General features: G+C 34.7%; 1 protein-coding gene across 4 annotated transcripts; it reads right to left on the bottom strand.

The window, feature by feature from the left end:
* Positions 1-285: 285 nt before the first annotated feature.
* On the bottom strand, positions 286-20,673 carry LOC131696791 (leukocyte surface antigen CD47-like). 4 transcript variants are annotated; one of them, XM_059028654.1, is made up of 10 exons: positions 19,941-20,667; positions 18,959-19,267; positions 17,268-17,345; positions 16,426-16,512; positions 13,521-13,619; positions 11,728-11,835; positions 10,792-10,887; positions 5,010-5,044; positions 2,529-2,561; positions 286-1,578 (listed from the first exon to the last, which is right to left on the bottom strand). In XM_059028654.1, the coding sequence occupies exons 1-10, from the start codon at positions 19,990-19,992 to the stop codon at positions 1,549-1,551; spliced, it is 927 nt and encodes a 308-aa protein (XP_058884637.1). In that variant the 5' UTR covers positions 19,993-20,667; the 3' UTR covers positions 286-1,548. The 4 variants fall into 4 exon arrangements, with proteins under 4 accessions (XP_058884637.1, XP_058884636.1, XP_058884639.1 ...); XM_059028653.1 differs by having other exon boundaries at positions 17,268-17,369; positions 19,941-20,664; XM_059028656.1 differs by lacking the exon at positions 11,728-11,835 and having other exon boundaries at positions 17,268-17,369; positions 19,941-20,673.
* Positions 20,674-22,045: the final 1,372 nt, after the last annotated feature.

Genomic DNA, 22,045 nt, shown 5'->3' with positions numbered 1-22,045 from the left:
TGATGATACAGGTTGAAGATATGCTAAAGTACATGCTATCTGTGATCTGATCACTGAATCCATGTTCACTAATTTAAAAAATCACTTGTGGGTTAATAATGTCAAATCATCATAGTTAGCAAGCAGTGTGATAGAAGCTACATTAAGCTATGAACACACAAGAGTCAACAGCATGCAGTTTTTTTTTTATTTTTTTATTAAGTGTTCATATTAATGTTACCATTTTCATAAGACAAGCCATATTTAGATTTTTTTTTTTCGGTCAGTGCTCAGCCAAAACAGGTGTATATAAAACATGTGCACTTTTATTAGCAAAACAGAAACAAAAACAAACAAAAGATTTAAACAAACACAAATCAAGACCGGACCCAAACTGTGCCATCTCGGTGCCTCATCTGTAAGCACAACCTACTGCTCTCAGCCTGTTCCCTAAACTAACTCCCAAACAAAGGATCTCTTTATATTCCATGTGGCTGGGGCTTGATTGATGACCAATTATTCAATCAAGACCAAGCCACATTCCACACATGTTTGGTAGGAATGGCATTAACCATAATTTACAGTGTTCAAATATTTAAACTTTAATTACACAACAACACATGACACTATTTACACGTGCACACACATATATATATATATATATATATATATATATATATATATATATATATATATATATATATATATATATAAACTATATTATTGCCATTCCTTTTACTATAAGACACTGAATTTACAAAGTTTACTTTAGTATTTCTCTATACAGAAAGCAGTTCATTTTGTTTTAAGTTCCACAAAAGCAGTTTAAGATATATGAACATAATATGCATTCTGTTTTATCAGAGAATTTTTTTTCTCACAAAGCACCACCACAACATATGCCAAAGCCTTTTTAAAGCACATAGCAATAATGATTATAGTTATTAGGGTAACAATGCTTTAAAATATAGCCTTTTATGTGATTAAAGCCAGACAGGTTGAAAAACACAGCTAAACATTTTCTCTTTCAAAACACTTTCAAAGAACAGCTTTTTTGGTAACAAAATGGTTTTAAACCAAATAAAAAAAGAAGAAGAATTTGGTGCTTGACACTAAGAAATTAAAAAGGAATCAATCATTTTAACAGTATGGTTAAAATGGGTTCCTATCATGTTTAAAAACAGTATATACATAAACATATATATATTTAAGTGACTGGTTATATATATATATATATATAACCAGTCACCTAAATAACTGAGAAGGCATTTAACAAACTGTCAGCAGATAGCAAAATGGTGATATGAATTTGCATAAAACGGCTGTTAGGGAACCGACAGGAAGCCTGAAACATTCACACAAATAGTCAACTGATCCCAAGTGACTTCACCATTTCACTATCTGCCACCAGTTAGCTTTTTCTATATGTCTACCACATTTACAAACAAAAATAAAATAAAAATATAATGTTAAAAGTTGTCTCCAGATTTTGTTCCCTATTTCAACTATAGTTTTTTATGTCTTATGAAACAGGATCTTGAATTCAGTGTGGACGAGGAATGACAAGTCTTAATTCTCTTCTGTGCCGTGACCATTCACCTGAAAAATCAGAATTATATCATGAGGAATGTATTTTCACCTAATTTTATTTCATTCTGCTTCTTACCACCACCTCAATACAAACACATCACTGTGGAATCAGCTTACAATATTCCCATTTATTTTTATTTTCAATTCCATTTTCAGACAATCAGCTAATAATTTAATTGTTTTATGTTTTTCTGTGAATAACGCTATTCATGTTTTCCTAATTTAAGTCAACCAGCTGTTAAAGAGTTAATTGGAGAATGGTAAAACTTAGTATAAAATACCAGCACATTGTGGAAAGTACAAGAGTTACTACATGTGGTACTGGGTATTGCATTTCCTGTCTACAGGTAAGTACTGTTCAGGTAAGGCATTTGAAGAGCTGAACATGAATCAAACTTTATAATTCAAATAAATGTAGTCTGGAATCCAACATTTTATATGCTTGGCCCTAGCACCAAAACACGATAAGTTTGACAACATGCATGACAGAACCTACAATCTGTGTTGCAATTCAGACTGGCTTCACATTATTTGTATGTCTACTAAATTTAGCTTTATCATTACACTTCATCATCACACATTAGGGATAAGAGATAGGGTTAAATAACTTTGTTGAAAACTAGTTTAGTTTGTGAATCATAATGATATTTAAGCCAGGTTGTATTGCAAGTTCTCTTATGTACTCTAAGCGTATTGTAATTGGGGCACTGGGTAAGCATGCACATATCTCAAAGCAACTAAAATGTTGGATTATAATGCGACTGATAATCCGTGAAATAAATAACTTCTGTTTGACAGTGGGCGCGAAATATTCATATTGCAGTGAGAAACAGCAAATTCTACCAGTGGATGATGAAGACATTTACCAATAATCAAATTGTGATTGTCAAATCATATGAACATAGTAAGCAGATTCCACTTTGTGTTTCCATACACCACGCTCACAATGAAGGACCTACCTTAACATCATTAAGTTGTTCTCCCTCTTTTGACTGTGAAGAAAATATATGCTATTTATTATTAAACTTGCATTAAAAGGAGAGTGTATAGCCTTTAAAATCTCAATTTCTGACATTTGACAGATTTTAAGTATGTAGCTTGTTCTCACGCAGAGCCTTTGAGTGGGTTTGAACTAAATACACTATGGATTTCCATATTTTGCTATATTGTATATGATATATCTTCTAAAGCACTGTTCTAAAAATGTGAAAGGAATGTTTCTGGCAAGTCAAATCAACCGTTTACATACTTCAATATTTAGGATACGAGTATTCTGAATAAGTACTCTAAAGTATTTCACATGTAAAGCCAATTAAACAGAATACTTACTGCGCTGAACATGTACATTGAGCAAATAGTGGATTCCATGGAAAATGCCACAAGTACAATGGTAAACTTGAAGTACCTCGAGGCACGTCACAGTATACCATGGTTATCTTTGGTGCAGCTTGAAGTGTAAAATCAGTACTTTTTTCCAGCTTAGTGCGCCATAAAGCTTTTAGGAATTGAATGGGCTGTATATCATTGTTCCTGAACAAGACGATTTATGCTTTAGATCTCTCTCTGTAGGGGTATCGTGTAAGTACTGTAGCAATTCGTAGGAAGTCCAAGACAAATGCATACTGCCAGTTTTTATTGACATTAAAATCAAATTGAAATTACAGAACAATGAAAAAGTATTACACATCTGCATCAACATCTTTCTTTTTCTCGTAGTGTTGCATTATCCACCGCTTTCAACACTTCCACTTTTGTCTGCTACATGGAAATATGCGTGAGCGCTATGGCGGCTCAAAAATGCATCACTGGATCAGTAGCCCCAAACCAGCACTAAAATACAGAACAGATAATCTGGATGCAAGTGAATACATTTCCCAATATCCTTTGCACTCAGCTGTTCAAACTAGAGCGATCCGTTTTAGTCATATTTTTCTTCCCTGGTGGGGCTATAATTCGCACTAACAGAAAATTAGTTTTAAGTTCATTCGTATTGTAAGAACTAATTTTTAATAAGCAACTGCTAAATTTGTCAGGGACCATGTCGAAAATTCATAGCATCAGGAAATTCGTCTAATCCAAGTTCATTTTAACGAGAATTAACTGTATTTACATTTTTGGGAAATGCACTTTTAGAATGCAGTTTAAAACCGTTATTCGTATTTATTATTTTAGATTGTTATTGTTGTGCAGTTCACATAAAATTATCTCAACATTTGATCATCACTAGTAGCATAGGAAACTAGCTACCACTCAATGTCTATTCTATTTCTAAGGATAGTTAGCAAAGAGTACATGTCTACTGTGGTATTTATGAGCAGATGTACTGCAAGAGTGGAAGAAAACCCCAAAAAACCGCAGTTGTATTTTTATAAGCATCACAACAGGCATCGTAGTTAATACGAACACCAGAATATATATGGCCACGTCCTCATTAGTTCGGCTGTTTCTTTTGAGTACTCCCTGTGATGTTACATACAGTGGGTTCCTTGGAAAATGTCCCCAGGCACGGTTCTTGATACCGCAGTGCACCGTGGGTTACTGGTCAGTTAATGTGTAAAATTGTTTAGAAAAAAACAGAAGAGCCGCCAGGTGGGATGTTTTTCTTTAGAACTAAAAAAACAAACAAAACAAAAAAAACCTGGCTGTGCACCAGATTGTGTTGTTTTAAAATTGTGACATTATCACATTGTAAACAGTAACTGAAGATAACTCTTCGATCCGAACAAAATAAATATACAGTATATTCACGGGAGAAAGAAATGGTAACATAATTACATAAAACCTAAATGTAACATAAAAGCTACATAAGATTTGGTCTAACTTTGCTTGAAAACAGAATTTATATCATCACGACCAAGATTTTCTTATTTTCCCTGTCTTTTTTTTTTTTTTTTTTTTTTCCTGTCTCCATTAAGGCACTTAGAAATGTTAATGTTTCTATGCTTAGGTCTTTTAAAAATTCAAGTTTCCACATGAGACTGAAAGTAGTTCACTGTGTGCTGTTCCCTGTTGAGCAGGAGCTGCAGTAAAGGATGCACTGCAAGCAGCTAGAATACTGCAAACAACTGTGTTTACATGAACTAGCATTTGACTATTACAATACTTAGTATTTGTAAACCTACAGAATCAGGAAGTGTGATCAAAACAATTTATTTATTTATTTTTTCTTCAATGATTGTTTGTCCTTTATATACGTAGTCGTACTTGCGGCAGGAAGAAACATGCACAAGTGAACAGGTAAGTAACCTCTACAAACAAACAAAGACACATTTACGTGCTGTGCATTCATGTTTTAGAACATTAATTCAGCATTATAATGTGTAGTACATCAGTGCATTTAAACTGTAGTGAGAGAGGGGAGGCAATGCCAGAAATGTGAAAGAATGTGAAGGGATTATTTGGACGAAAAATATAACATCCAGAAAAACATCCAGACTTACTCTGTCTTTATTGATGTCAATAGACGTCTCTTGACCTAAAAACACAAATAACAAAAGATGTGTTTATTTCACCAGCAGCATATAGTGTGACCAAGGTATACAATATCCCTGTCGCTGGGAATGTGCATTGTAGAAAATATGAATCCACAGAAGAGGGATATTTAAAATAAGACACTTTATCCAAACACATGTATTATTGACTATTTTTAAGCATCCGTTATATGATCTTATCAAATACTATAAACCATTTGAGATTAACTTTGTTTTCCATGTTATGCCACAGTACCCTTCACTCTGACCCGTGACCTAAGGTGGCTGTACATTACTGTCATGTGACATTTTGGTTTCCCAATTATAGAGAACCAACACTTTGATATGTTGGCTTCATGCTCTGTACTCAACTGTATAATATGACCCTTTGGTGGCAGTCCTTGTAAAAAGCTAATGCTGCTGCACTGCCAGAGCCTTTTTAACATCTGAAGTACTAACTTAACATTTGCAGGGTTACTTATGATTTGTAAGATTGAAAAATGATTTCCTTGTAAGATTGCCTTATGCATTGAATATTACTTTAAGATGAACTTATTTAAAATTTAATATTGAATATTATATTTAAATAACTAACTGACAAATAACTTCTTAACCCCTTCGCAGCCTCCATCGGCTATGTTTGATTCCCCTAGTGGTCTTTAGGTAGTAGACATCAGCCAGGGTCGATTTTGCTTAGCGTCCCTTCTTAGCTGTGTAACTGTCCTAGCAAGTTTGTAACTAAACACACTCCAAAAAATAAAGAACCACCATTAGTCTTCTGGTATCCCATAATCCACTACACAAGAAAGAGTTAACTGATCTATTTCTGAACTTTTGTTGGCTGATCTGCTTGTAAGCATCAGCAATGGTCTCAGCAATGTGCTTAAATTATTATTATTATTTTTTTTAATTCTAGAAATGGTCAGTATTATTCACTGCTAAATACTTATTGACTTATCTTGTTTTATGTAATATAAACCTATACTGTAAATCACATATTTCCATTGTTAATACTATGATGCACAGGGCATCAGTTATAAATATGGTATTATCAGCAGAAATAAAACATCACACAAAAATACAATTGTTTATTCTATGTCAGTGGTTTTCAAACTGGGGTAAGCAAACTCTCGTCAGGGGGTATGAGAGAAAAATCCTGTAATGGCAGACAACGCATTTAGTACTTTGTGACTTAAGCCAAGGGCACACTAGTCTACATTTTGCTACAAAATGTAGAATGAAAGCTGTTGCTTCTACATTGTTGCCTCAAATTTCAGGAGACACTATTCTACAGTATGTAGAAATTGTAGCTAGTGTCGATGGTCAACACACAGAAGACAATTCATAGATGATATTTCCTATCAAAAAGTTTACTGGTGTTTTTAATGTCCACACAATTTACCAGCATCTTTTTTCAATATATTAAAATTAACTTTTTCTTAAGTATGTATATATAGGATTATATTAATAATATTTCCCATTACCCTCATCATTTTTGTTCTGAATGTGTTATTTTTGGCTTTTTTCTGTTTTATGTGTGTAAATAAATGTGAAAATAAAACTAATTGTAAATAGAGGGAAGTTGAAATGTGATTATTGTTATAGTTTTTATATTATTTTGAACAGAATTCCTAATTGTCAGGTGATTTTTTTTTGGTAACTAACAATATTTGAAAGTTGCGTCTACTGAACTGCAACGTTCAAACGGCTTTAAACAAAGTAGGACTTGCTTTATCCATTACTTGAAATGTATTTTTTGTTTACGACTGTAAGTCGTCCTGGGTAAGGGCGTCTGCGAAGAAGAAATAATAATAATAATAATAATAATAATAATAATAATAATAATAATAATAATAATAATAATAATAATAAGTTGTATCAAATGAAAGCCTTTATTTGAGACGAAGTGACCACTGAAAACACAACTTGGGAACTTAAACGTAACATACTGCTAACACACCGTTGCAGTTTAACAGGAACGCTCTAATGCTTCAACCTCGGCACCAAACCGGCTTTTTTTTTTTTTTTTTTTGTAATTTTTAATATTAGACTATAACGCCAACACATTATGTTTAAAACTGTTCATAATAGCAAATATTTTTTTTCAATGAATATAATATTAATAATTGCCGACTTTAATGCCGCTGCTCTACATCTCGTGGCATTAACTGACACATTGATCATTAACTACCAGGAATGGACCGATTAACACTTATTTACTTGCCATACAACTGATAAAAAAAAAATCACCCTGAAAAAAACAATAAGGAGAATCTCCCTCACAGGCCCTGTCCACACTATGCCTTTAAACCGTATTAGCTGCATTTAAGCAGGCTTAAAAGTGCTAAATACGGTTTTCGTCCACACTACGCAGCATTTAATACCGTACTCGAGAACCGGACTCGAGACCACCTCAGGAGGTAGTCTCTAGTCTGGTTCTAATTAGATCGCATCAGGTAGTGCGGTTTATCACAAGTGTGGATGCTGTAATGCCAAAATACATTTTTTGTGTATCCTCCTATATTCCAAAATGCTTTGTGGTATGTTTGGCGAAATACTCAGAGCAGGTACCCGAAGGACTTGCTATCAGTGTACACTCCGCACTAGGTATTTATTTTTATGCTTCAAAAAATCTTGTCAGAACATCTCTGTTAAACTAGTGGCGAAAATAACAAAAACACAACGTTAAATTAGGCGACTGCAAAAATGAAATGCGAGTTAAAAGTATGATCGTGGATGAACAAATTACGTAATTTGTCAGCTCTGTTTGAAATAAAATTAAGAGGACCAGAATTAGGCTCATGCAAGATATGAAGGTAAAAACAAAGATTGTTTTGTAATTAACAGCTTTTTCTGAGTTTAATTATAAAACAGAATCAGCTCAATTTGTTTAAAGGGACTTCATCTGATTAAAAATAAAACCTGAAAACTTCAAGCCCTACGTGTGTGTGTGTGTGTGTGTGTGTGTGTTCGGATTTACTTTTTCCACAATACTTGTTATATTTCATTTATGCAATATGGACTTCTGTTAATATGGGGCATAACACATTACTTTAAAATAAAATACAGTGCATGGTGGGATACTATCGTATTAATTTCCACGGTTCGTTGCGCTGCTGGGAATTGTAACTGAACTATTCTAATGGTGTGTGGACGCATTAAGCCTGAGTAAACATGAAACGGTACTTCAGTGTGGACGCTTTGAGCTGGATTAGAGCGGCTTCGAGTACGGTTCTCGAGATCGGTTATGTAGTGTGGACAGGGCAACAGTATCCCAAACCGGCTCCGCATTAATTTAAGTTTTTTTTGCTAGTGAAGAAGCTAGTCACATGACTTTTTACATCACTTTCATTGGCTGATTTATTGTATGACGTAATGTTGCTTCTGCGGTCCTTTGATACAGTTGCTTGTAAGAAAGTTGCCTGAAACATGTAGCTTGCACGTCACTTACTACAACAAAAAAAAAAAAACATCCTTTTCTACATTTTCTAGCAACATGTAGACTAGTGTCCCCTTGGCTTTAGAAATCAAATCAACAATGTTGAGTCTCCTTTAAAATAAAACTACATCCGTACTGGTGTACGTTTCCTTTCTGTTGGGCGAGGTTAACTCTATAAACACCCAGCCGGCTGCTGACAGTGAGTGAGCGCTAAGCGCACACATGGCTAAGCTACATATTTAAATAGCAGGGCCGTGGTTATTGCAGTCTGTGAGTTAAAAAATAAATAACAAATCAAAGATTGTGTATGATGTTGCTTCTTTTAAAAATGTGTAGTATTTACTAGGCAAGTTTACTTTCTGGAGTTTAAATGTGTTAGTAGTTTAATCAGTTCAGTGTTGTATCTACCTTTACGTTTTTAAATAACAGTATTACGGAGTTGAGCAGGCAGCTGGGCCGCCCTAGACAGTGAAACACTCACTTGTTCTGCGCTGGAGCTGGAGTAACACAACTGTTAGGTTTACTTGCAATGCTTTTATGTGTTTTTTCATTATTAATTAACTCTCTTGTAAGTACGCCTCCACACTGGTAATTATTAATAAAAGCAAAAGCACAATATTATTATTATTATTATTATTATTATTATTATTATTATTATTATTATTATTAAAATGGAATCCCGGGATTAAAAAAAATAAATAAATCCCTAAATCCTGGGAAAAGTGTCTGGATTCGGATTCCCTGCTCCATTGAGTGTGTTCATATGATACAGCGAGTACCCATCAACAAGCTTTAATTGTCTTACAGCTGATTAACATGAACAGACTACTGCAATAAACACTTTAACATGGAAGCATTTTGCGAAGTCATTTTTGACTATGACATAAATATTCCCTTTCTACTTTCAACAAATTAGCTTTGTAAATATTCACTAAACAATGTGCTTATTATGGCTAGATTCAATACCGCACAAGACACACATAGCATTTTACATTGTCAAGTGTTCAAAGATAACATTTTTCAATTAAAATAAAAAAAATAAAAATCTGTTTTCTCTCTACACTCCTGCATTTGTTGGAAGAAATGCACGACTCTTGTTGAATTGCTTTTTGATTTTGTTTTTAAATTGGAACCTTAGTTTTGTTTTTCAGAAGCCTAACCTGTTTTTGGAATCTTAAGTTTCGGCATTTCATCGTGGTTTGGTTTATGTCACTGTTCAATTTTATTTTATAAATCTGTTTTATTTTTACTATATGCTGTGTATTTGTTATTTTGTACTTTGCTTTGTTGTTTTTAGTGTTACTCTCCTAAACTGTACAGCGCTTTGAGATGCTTACATTTAAGCACTATACAAAATAAAGATTATTATTATTATGATGATGATGATGACGACAATGTAGTTGCTGTGGTGTTTTTAATATCATAAATAGCATAATGAACACATTGCAATTTAAACGTGTTTTTACTGAAAAATAAACAGTAACATGTAATCATAAGAGCTGTCTGTGTTACGTGCTGTCAGATCAGGACTTCACTAACACTGAGCATGGGAGCTGCAGCATGCTATTCCCATATTACAACTGTACACATTTAAAGGTGCAGTCACCAATTCAATACACAACACTTAAAATATAAACATGTTAACTTCATTGCAGTCTCAGCTGCACAGATTAACCACTCAGCAGAATGTTGCAAAAAACAAGTCATTAAAAAAATTACATTATTGTTAGTATCACTTTAGTCTCTTAACAAGCTGTTGTATTTAAAGCAGTTGAATGACAGCAACCAACTTGGTCCTGAAGTGGCACCCAGCAATTGGATTTGGCAACAAACTTTTTTGCACCTAGTAGCAAAATGTTTGTCTGGAGCCCTGTACATAAGAAAGTTATTTGCACACGTGTGCTTCTGCGTGTGGCCACGTTTTATTATTATTAGCGATTGTGGTTAGTTATATATTGTCATTTAAAACAACTCTTAATTGAACTTTGCCTACCTTTTTTCTATACTGTCTCCTGTTCCACATAGAGAGGAAGAATTATTTTAAAATATTGACATTACATCATGAGCAAGCCATTACACTCCATTGTGTCTGGACAAGTGCATTATAATTCCTTAGCAATGCTGGTACACATGTCTGATACACCTGGTACATATCCATTTTACTTCATATTTGCAAACCATTTTATTACAGTGCGGCCAGGATTTGAGAGTTCACCTATGAATTAACAGTTTTTAGTTTGACGCTTTTATAGCAAAAATGTGTTAAATGTATTATATAATTTATTTGATGATGAAAAACATAAAATTACTCACCCTTAATCCATAAAACCATGTCACCAATTACTCCAATTAGAAAGATAACCAACCCACCAATGACAGAATCATAGGAGTTGTTTTGTGTCGTGCAGTCTATAAAGAGAAAAAAATAATAAAATATAGGGAATAAAAAAAGTCACTGATATTATAGCAACAAATACAGGGACAAACATTGTCTAAGAACTGTCATTCGGCACATGCTCCTTATCTATTGTTGACAAAACAGGAGAAAACTGACCACCTAGTCGTATCTGCAAGTCATTCAAATATTCAAATACCTTTCAAACATTCAGTGTAATATACATTTTTTTTTTACAACATGTGGAGGTCTCACCTAAAACTAATGTATATTTGGCATCCAAGATATGAAAGGGACTGGGCCTTTGTTCAAAATCACTAATCACTCCTGATCAATTCTATCGAAACTTAAAATGAGGGGGTCCCCGAGTGGCTCATCCAGGTAAAGCACTGGTAAATAATAATAATAAAAAAAATAAAAAAAACTGGTATTTTTTTTTTATGTTTCAATGGTGCTTACTATGTGGAGTCCTGAATTAAATGTGCATCTGTGCTGCTTTTATAAAGTTCATAGCTTATCTGCAGTATAGGTAGAGATACTGGCAGTGCAAGAGGACAGTGTGAGAGAGCTGAACTCAAGTAGGCATACAGAATCTGGGAACTGATACAATTTTATATACAAATTGTTTTAGCCTCATGAGGTAACACGTAGGTATACACACATTTTTATGAACTTTACATGCTCTTCAGAGGCCCCAGGTATTTCTGTTATGGCAGTGTTTCCTTTTTCATTACACCTCCTTTTAATAAAATTAAATAAGAAAATGTGGAAAGAGATCCGCAAAAGAGCAGGATAAAGTTTAAGGTTTAGCATTAAGATATATTGCTGATTAAAGGATACTTTGTATACCTTACCTTTGGTGGCAACTGAAATAAAGAATCCAACAACTGCGATAATAAAGCCAACAATTTTGAACGCAGCACAGACTACTGTGACTCTAGGTTTAAAAGACTTTGCAATCACTATAAAGAGAAGAGAATTATAAATTATTGATAACCAAAAAGCATTAGAGCACATTAGGTGTAGACCTAGCAGCATTGTTTGTTTAATGAAAATGTTACTGTTAATGTTAAACCAGTAAGGAAGTAACAGTAAATAAATGGTGCTAAATGAGCTAGAGTATTTTAAAAGAGCAGCTGTTATGCAATGCTATAAAAAAATAAAAATCTGTGCCTTTTGAAGAGTAAGTAGCGGGGTTCCGAAAAATATAGCTTTATACGTCTCCAGGTATACAACTGTTGAAATAACGTGTCTGTAAGTTATTTTCATTGTTAACATCCTGACAACTTTTTACACATAACTTTAAAATCAGTTTCAAAGCTGTTTTCAAATTGTCCACTCTAGTGCACCAACATTATGAAACGGGTAACAGCAATAACGATCCATGATGTGGTACAGGAAAGCCAGAGGACTTATGTTTTCTTTTTTTTTTTTTTTTTTCAAATTCGCTCTACCTACAGTGATTTAGAGCAGTGGTCACAAACCCAAATGTGACCACAAGCCACCAGGGCAGCCCGCCAAAAGGTGCATGGGCCACCACCAGACAATTTTACTTTTTGGTACCTTTATGACTAGATTTCCAAACATATATTAACTATAAGGTCTTTGTAAATTAAAATATATTTGCATATACTGTATATATAGAGTGCCTATAGAAAGTCTACACACCCTTGAACTTTTTTCACATTTTGTTGTGTCTGTGCCTCAGAGTTTCATGCATTTAAAGGATGATTTTTTTCCACTTATCTAAACACCATACTCCACACTGTTAAGGGGAAAAAAGTTTTTATTGAGAAAGAAATTATATATAAAAAATACAAAACTGAAAGATCATAATTGGATAAGTCTCCACCCCCGAGTTAACACTTGGTGGAAGCACCTTTGGCAGCAATTACAGCTGTGAGTCTGTTGGGATAGGTCTCTACCGACTTTGCACACCTAGATTTGGCAATATTTGACCATTCTTCTTTACAAAACTGTTCAAGCTCTGTCAGGTTCATAGGGGAGTGTTGATGGACAGCAATCTTCAAGTCATGCCACAAATTTTCGATTGGATTTAGGTCGGGGCTCTGACTGGGCCACTCAAGGACATTGAAAATTTTGAAAGGGGGTGTAGACTTTCTATAGGCACTGTATACACACACACAAAATGCTTCAGTGTATAATACTGTATTTATTAACAAATAAATAAATTAGTTCTAACAATTGAACAAAAAATAAACAGTGCATATATATAACAGTAACAACTGCCGGTTCCCGATCAAACCCCATTGCACTAGAGCAGCCATTTTGAAAATAGCTTTGAAACAGACTTTAAAGTTAGAAGTGTAAAATGTTGTCAGGATGTTAATGAAAAGAGACATTACAGATACATTATTTAAACAGTTGTAGCAACGCATGGGGACATATATAACGCTATATTTTTTGGAACCCCGCTACTTGCTCTTCAACAGCTGTGGAGAGTACATATAGAACAATGTCAGACATTGCCACAAAATATATGCAAGGAAAGCAGCTACCCTCAAACTGGTCTTTTTCATAATTGTATTCCACTGTAAACTGGCTAATTTAATAATAATAATAATAATAATAATAATAATAATAATAATAATAATAATAATAATAATAATACATACTATGTACTTACCTCTTAAGAAAAAAAACTGAATTATTATTACAATCAAAAGAGTAAAAACATGTATTCCAAATCCAGTGTTACTTTTGATGGTCATGTTCACAGACACCCCTAGGGTTTAAAAAATAATAAAGCATATTTAAGATAACATGTACTGTTAGGAAGACTGTACATATTTGTATACACTACATATATTTTACAACAAAAAAGCAGGAGTAAATCGAACTTTTGATTAAATATGGATACACTTGTATACAGTTACTCAGTCTGGTACAAACTTAAGCCTCTTTCACACTGGCATGCTCTACCCGGGTAGGAACCTACACGGGTCTGGAGCCGGTGTCATGTGGGTCGGCTACGAGATTTCACACAGCTTTTGATAAAGCAGGGTTCACCTGGGTGACTGACGCAAGTACACAATGTGCACATAAATGCCCCGGAAGCAGTTTGTTACAGCCGCTTCCATCCAAGCTTCTCTGTGGCCCAAATGTTGATTCGAGCAAATGTTTCTTCATCCCTGCTGCAATCTGGTGTGTCTCAATCAACAAAAACATGGCTAAACAGAAATGTTCCTTGTGGAAGTGAAACCTTCACATAGGCGTGGCTTTGTTATTTCGTCAGCTTACGAACGGCCGTCATGCATTTTGTCTCACTCAAAGCGCGTCAACCCACATCCTGAGGTGAGTCGCTGCGACCCAGGTATGACCCAGGTACGTGGTTTCACACTACGTGGGATTGTGACCCGGGTAGCCAGAACTTGGGTCGGGACCCGGGTAAGAGTGCCAGTGTGAATGGGGCTTTAGTTTCTATTGTGTGTCAGGTAAATGTGTGACATACAGTTTGGTACAGCCCTGGTTCATATTGTTGTTAAAGGAACTATGTTAAAAAGAAGGCCATGTCCTGCATTTTCATGAAGTGCAGATGCAATGATGAATCCTGAGCAAAGTAATGGTTGCTGATACCGCAATACGTGATTATAGTTTATACCACAGTACATGATTTTAATTTGTGCAATATCTTAAAAGTGGTTAGTTACTGTGGCAGGGCAATATCCTTGCCTCTATATTCACTGTGTGGTGTAAGTTTGTAGTCCACAGGAGGAGTGTCATGGCTGAAGGCCTAAATACTACATTTCCCAGAAGCCTCTAGGGCTGAATGGGAAACACCAGGGTGCATTTAATTTAATTATTGTTTGAGTGTTTGTCATTATTATGTGCTTGGGTATATACGTTTCTTTGTCTGTGTTGGTGGTGGGTGTACAGAGAGGAGGTACGCGAGACAGGAGAAAGTAAAACAAAAGGAAAAGAAAATATACAATTGCTACATGTGCTGGAAGCACCACCACAGTACTTGGTTTTGGTGTCAATAATTTTTGTGTTTGAGTGTTTGTCATTATTATGTGCTTGGGTATATACGTTTCTTTGTCTGTGTTGGTGGTGGGTGTACAGAGAGGAGGTACGCGAGACAGGAGAAAGTAAAACAAAAGGAAAAGAAAATATACAATTGCTACATGTGCTGGAAGCACCACCACAGTACTTGGTTTTGGTGTCAATAATTTTTGTGTTGTGAGATTTGTTTTTGTTAACCTTTTATTTTGGCTGTGTGAGCTGTCTTTTTTGTTATTTGTCATTTTTAATAAATCCGCGCACCAGCGCTTCCACTCACAGGACCTGTGTTTGTGTGTCAGCATCCTGTTCTGAGCATAGGGATGTCACGGTATGGTAAACGTCAAAAACTATACCACGGTTATCGTCGTACTGCAGTATAATGTCATTTTTTTGTAATCCGTTTTTAAATGGCTATTTAAAGAAATACACTCAAGTCAAGTCATTTTTTAACAAGAAAAATAACTTTAAAATTTTAAAACAAATACAACCAGTCAAGCCAATCAAGTGCGTTTTAAGACATGCAGTGCCTGCCCACTGATCTCTCAGCAGAGTGCAAAACTTAATGATGAGAAGACGGCGCCTGCAAATTCGTTTTTTTTTTGTTTTTTTTTTGGACTGCTTGTTAACAGCAACGAACACAAAGGAATGAAGAAAAGTTAAGGTGGGTATGACACCATTGCAAAGGTAAGCGGCATCTAGGAGAATAAAATTGTATTCATTCTTTAATACATAAAACCAAAATCCCTACAACACTATTAACTCGAGGAGACGGCAACATCTTTACAATACTGTTTAAAATAAAAATAATAAAAATATCTGTAGCATCTTAGACTTAGTTATATATTAGTAAATAGACTTTTTGATTCTCTGCTTACTGCATTTCTCTTGATCGATACGATAGATAATAGCTACTGTTACTTTGGTTTGGTAAATTAATAGGAAGGCAGTGATGAAAAGGTACAGTGCCTTGTTCTTGCTGATATTTTTGAGTATTTGTGTTTCATTTACTGACAATCACGTTTGCTAGCGATCATTGTTTAGTAGGACAGTTTACATTAAATATGACATCATTTATTTAATAGCCTACTCGGATAATCTCATGCATGGCAGTTTTCAGAACGTGAGATGTCTGTGTTAATTAGTTAGTTCTAATGAACACAGTGGCTCACCGATGGACAAACGGTGAATTAAAAAAAGTGCCCATTTCACCTTAAACCGTGTGAACTCGGTAATCATGGTATAGAAAAATGGTTCATCAATCAAACCTATTAAAGCCACTTGTATAATTGTCTGCAATTATTTCTTGCCTTTCTTTTATGTGTGATAGAAAATCATCTGATTTACACTTTTCCATAAAGGGGAGGAACTGAGGAGCAAGTTAACGTCAACTGCGCTACCCTTTTTTTAAGATCATATATTTATACAGATCATCTTTTGCAATAAAGATTACATATTCGCCAACATTTTTATTCTATCTTGGCTGTTTTAATGTAAACTGATTTGGTCATAATAAAAAGGAATGGACTTACCATAAAAAAGAAGACATAAGCCTAAGATTATCAGAACTACTCCAGCGAGCACAAGACAAATACCAATAACATAGTTCTGATGTTTACCTAGATGAAAACAAAATAAAAAGTAGCTTATTTCTAGTGTTGTATAGAGATTGAAAGAAAACACCAAGCCCCACTGCCCATGTGAAATGAGGATGGAACTATAACGGTCTGTAAAGGACACGAGATGTTCATAGATGTACAATACTGTCTATGTGAACCAAATGGAGCAACATGTATGACCCACTTGGGCGCCATGCACGGAAAACATCCACTTCATAACTTGATGCCTGTGGAGTTGCAAGGATATTTTAGAAACCAGAATGAAGCCCTTTGCAGGGACCAATGCCTTTGGCATAACCGTGCTCCAGAGGTCCAGAAAAATCTCTGGAGCTACAGGCTTACCGCTAGATCGGTCTTTCCGTTTTTGCCACAACATAATTCCAGTATTTTTAGTTGGGTCATGGTATATTCCTATGGTAATTTAACATGTGTGCGAGGGCGGGGATGTACAACATCAGAATCGTCACTACAGACAGGCGGTGTTATTGTACGTGTGAAGATTCGCTTGGTTGTAAAAGCAGTATGTGTAAGAATTTTATGTGAATTCAAATGTTTAGATACTGATTAAGATGCATTGCAATGTATTTAAAAACAGTAACAGTTTGAGTGGGTAATCCAACTTGGAAAAACATTTGTTAAATAACTAATGAATCACACTTAGATTCAGGATTTTTAAAAGAAAGCTTTGTTGTTGAGGAAGCTGCTGGAAGTCTTGACAAGGAGAACACAGATAAATGATTTAAAATGATACTCACGTATACATGAAATGGCCATCTGAATAATGACACAAAGCAGAATCCCAGAATACAATATGCAGTAGGCTGCAAATGCTGCTGTAGGAAATAATAACAACTTCGCTGTTTAAGACAAAACATAGAGAAAGTTTAAAATGGCTGCTTAATACATTTATTACAAGTCGCCAACACAGTCATACTCATGCCTATAATTTTATTTTCCCTGATCTAGTACTCTGTTTTCAATCACAACCAGTATAAACTGTAACATTGTGTATAAACAAAAACAATATTCCATTCTAGCTGCAATATTTGCCTCTTTATGCCATTACTAAAACTTACCCTGAAATTACACTGTGGCAGGGCAAATGTCCTGCATGTGTAAAAATGTGTGGTTAGCAGAAAGGGGTTATTAAAACAATCTCCTAGTCAAAAAATGTGAATGTGGTGAAGCTAAATTGTTTATTTGCCAATTTAGCTTGAGCACATACAGTATATAAAATAGGAGCTAATAAAAGTGCGCTCAAAGAACTGTACTGCATGTCTCCTGCGTCTGCTATTCCCGCCATGAACCTGTCTTGACTGCAACACTACCCTTCAACATACACTGAAACATATACATATCTTGATATATTATTTAACTGAAATTAAGGTTAACAAGTACAACATGTCCTTTTATACTGTTTTAGTCATTTTTAGTGTCGCCAAGCCAAGTGTACATTTTATTCAAAGACTGAGGCACAGCTTTGATAGAATAATGGAATATAATTTGGTGTCTCGCCTTCTGTTGAGACAAGAGACGCTCTCAATTGAAGTTCAAGCAAGGCCGGGTGATAGGCGATGGGGTATTTATACAGCCATGGCCAAAAGTTTTGCATTACCCTATATAATTAACACAATTTGCTTCATAAAGTCGAATGAAACCTGCTGAATGTTACGTTAACATATTGAATTACTTGTCGCTTTGTAGTTTTCCATACACTTAACGAAAACTAACGAAAAATTTGAAACATTTCGAAATCCAGCATGAAATATTGTACTACCATTATGGCTTCTGATCGACTGTTGCAATATTATTTTGTAGTTTCATTGATTACATGATGTTAAATAAAATATCTAAATTATGTTATTTTTTTATTATGTCTCAATCATAAAATTCTAGGTGATGCAAAACTTTTGTCCATAGCTGTACACTTCAATATCGTCCAATTTTGTTTTTAAGGAATTATATTACAGCAAGTTACCGTACTTAACCTTACTAGGGAATTTGGATATGTATAGTAATTGAATAATTTTGCTGCTGTTGTTAACAGTAGGGCTGTGCTGATACGTGGAAAATCCAAGTTATTTCCTGTAACATGTTTTAAGGTATTCAGTAATAATGTGATTTAATATAGAACCTGTTGTGATCAAATTAACAAAAACCACTCGTACTTTATCTGCGATAATTATTTGTCTTACTTTTCTTTTATACTTTTAAACGATTTTATTTAACTTCCTGTCTTTTTTTTACTTTGCTCGCTTCCACAGAAATGTGTTATCTGCAGTGAATTGTGGGATTGTAGTCCTGGGCAAGATTTAACCTCTGCTTAAACTCAACAAAAAAAACACATCTCCCAGTATACTCTGAAAATCCAAGCACTTGCACAGTCCTAGTAAATAGTGTGTGCCTTTTCTTTTTGTATTTAATATAATTAACAGAAAACAAGTACCTTCCAGATAAAACTTTGACTGCCCCGATGTATTTAACTCAGTTACTAAACACGTGTATGTTCCACTGCGAGGTTTTTCTATCCACAGAGAAGCATCTCCACGTCCTAATTCTGATATATCTTTTACTACATTGGTATCCTTTACTGTTGTTTCAGCATCAAAATAGTAGATCCTCTCTCCATTAAACTTCCACTGAAGAATCATCAGCCTGGAATCGTTTCTGATCAGATTTGTGACCTTACAATTCAGTAATACCTTACACTGGTGAGAAGTTTGATTAGCTGTAATTAAATTCAGCTGAGCAGAACCTGAAAAAAAAACACAAAACAGTAACAGTTTAACCATGTATCCTAACATACTCTTCATCTTTACCACATTGAATGATGCCAAGGTACTGCATAACACTGTTAAAAAAAAACAAAATGATGGGTCATCTTTACTTTGTCTTTGACCAATATATTAACCCATGGGTCTATTTCATATATTATTTTTTTTAAATTGTAACATTTTCACTCAACCCAAACTATCAGCCACGTGTTGCTATCTAAACATTAGCTATACAGTGGCTCCAGAGTGACTGTTCCCCTGACTGCTGATCTGGATTCAGCTGATGAAAAAGCTAAACAAAAATAACACTATGCTTTACCATTCTAGGAATAATAATATTAATAAAGATTTTCAACACCAGATTGATGCAATCTCTAAAAAAAAATCTGCAATTCAAATCTTATTTAAAACCCTGTATGAGACAAAAGGGTGTAAACGTCAAACATCTGGCATTTCAGGTGATACTGCTAGGCTAGAAAGCCGGTTTTCCCTTGTACATGTCCTCCAGATCAGCAGTGTGAAAATAGCAACTACAACCAACAATAATTAACTTCCTACCCTCGCTATAACTAACCTGTTGTGGTCCAAGCCTTTTGTTTGTTATATCGAGGTGTTTATTATATAAAAAAAAAAAAAACTTTGCCCAAAGCTTACCTATATCTAACAGAACGTAGACCAACACTGCCAAAATAGTGGTTAGGTACATCTTGCAATTCAGGTCAAAACAAAGAATAACCACAGTTTATTTTTTGGTTTTCAGCCACCGCCTATACGGTTGTTATAAAGAAGTAGTCTATAAAAATATAAGTTTCGTTTTATCTACGGAAGTGACGTTTATAGATTATATTTGGCTTGACTCCCATTGCTATATAAGCGATTACGTTGCATTTTTAATTATTAATTAGCAGTCGTAGTTTTGTATTGGTGAAAGAAAATAGAAAATAAGCTGTTAATTTTAGTACGGAGCGCTACAGAAGAGGCGAGTCTGCCTTACACTAAAGCTTTTTGGTGTTAAACGCTAAATGCAGCAGAGGGCGCTGTACGCGCGAGAGAGGTTCTTCTGGGAAATCATGTGCTATCTTGTTTACTGTTTGTAGTCCAGGGGTTCCTAAACTGTGGTCCGCGGCGCCGCGGGAGCAATCACATTATATGTACAGCATTTTTTTTCTGTTAATAGCGAAAAGCAGGTGCCGGGCGGCAGCTGTAACTGTAGAAAAATAAATTGTAGCAAGGCAGTATTGTCGGACTGCCAATCAAAGCAGAAATTCACAAATCCGAGCTAACCGATTGCCTACCTGTAGGCGGGATGTAAAGCGAGAGCTCTGATCAGCAGGGCAGTGTTAAGGTCATGTGATCGCACTGATGTAAACAGTGTATTTAGTAGGCCTATTTATAAAATTACTATATGTCGAATCCGCTACCAAAGAATACGTTTTGCAAAGTATAAACAACAAAAAAGGCTGCTACAGGAATTTGAATGCATTTGTACCGTGGGCTCAGTTTCGAGGTGCTGAAACGTTTTCATACTAACTTTTGTAGTTGATAAAATTCAGTTGATGCCAATGGTGAATACGTTTTTGTGACTAGCTATTAACGTTTTAAATGTTGAGTACTTTGATGAATGTTTCAATATTAACTAAATCAAGTTATTCATCAAACTGATAAATCTTGTTACATACTGGTAATTGATTTATTAAAATGTTTGGATACACTGCTATTTTATTGATTACTGGCTCGTTCACAGTGGTCTTAAAATAACGCTAGAATTTGGTTTGTTTGAAAATAATAATAATAAAGATAATAATAATAAAACGTTTTTTGACTGATTCATATTTCGCTGCAGATGGATTTATTTTAAGAAGTTTTCTTTTGGTTAAGGGGGGGTTGCAAGCCAACTGAATGTGATTTTGCAAGATGTATTTGGTTGAGTAACTTATGCAAGGCTCTCGTTTCCTTCTGTATTGTGCACATTCGTCTTTTTGTGCATGACAGTTCAGCATGAGAGGTAACGGCTGTACGTTTTAGTTGCACAGTGTTCAGAAATTAGGATTTAAGTTATGTTTTTATGCACGTTATACTGGTTTTACTCAAGTGATTCCTGTTCAGGTATTTATGAATGGGAATAATAAGAGACATAAAAAATAACTGCATTTATAACATTTTCATTATACAAAGGTACCTTGGTACAAATTAGGTACAAAGGTACCTAATTTAAAGGGGGTTTTAAATGTTTTTTAATTAAACATCTCTTTAGTTTTTGCAATGTATTTTATTTACAAAAACTAAAGTGTTTCAAAAATTATTTTCACGACATTTATTCAAATGGATAAAGGGCAGTTTAGATTAGGTTTATTTATAATGTTACAGCTAAACATATACAATGTTTTTAATTTGACATTTTCCCAAGGAGTGCTAGTGGTCCACAGTGCCTAATGCAGCTGAACAGGTGGGCCTGTAAAAAAAAGTTTGTGAAGCCCTGCTGTAGTTTAAGTAGCGGTAATTTTAGAATTAAGTAAGATAGACGGTCATGTCAAACCGAAATTATTGTATTAACTTGGTCGAAGTTAGTATTGTGTTTCTTCTATTCAGAGAACGTAATAAAGTTGATTTTCATAGCACTCACTGTACTGGCCTGCACCACTTCATGAGCAATTTCCCTCCGAGTCCTATGTTGCTAGAAAATGTCTCGGTAATGGAAGCTGGTTTGGTGTTTACTGTTGTTTAAAAAAAAAAAAAAAAAAAAAAAAAAACGATTATTT

The sequence above is a fragment of the Acipenser ruthenus genome, chromosome 8 (genome assembly GCF_902713425.1).
Source record: "Acipenser ruthenus chromosome 8, fAciRut3.2 maternal haplotype, whole genome shotgun sequence".
In the NCBI taxonomy this organism is placed as follows: domain Eukaryota; kingdom Metazoa; phylum Chordata; class Actinopteri; order Acipenseriformes; family Acipenseridae; genus Acipenser; species Acipenser ruthenus.
This window is presented reverse-complemented; position numbering and strand designations above follow the sequence as displayed.

Bases quoted from the DNA above. Each gene is read 5' to 3' on its own strand.
- LOC131696791 (XM_059028653.1), bottom strand. From the start codon at position 19,992: ATGTACCTAACCACTATTTTGGCAGTGTTGGTCTACGTTCTGTTAGAT. The intron at 16,513-17,267 runs GTGAGTATCATT...GTTTTCATCTAG, and splicing joins GATGGCCATTTCATGTATAC to GTAAACATCAGAACTATGTT. The intron at 10,888-11,727 runs GTAAGGTATACA...TTCTCTTTATAG, and splicing joins TATTTCAGTTGCCACCAAAG to ACTGCACGACACAAAACAAC.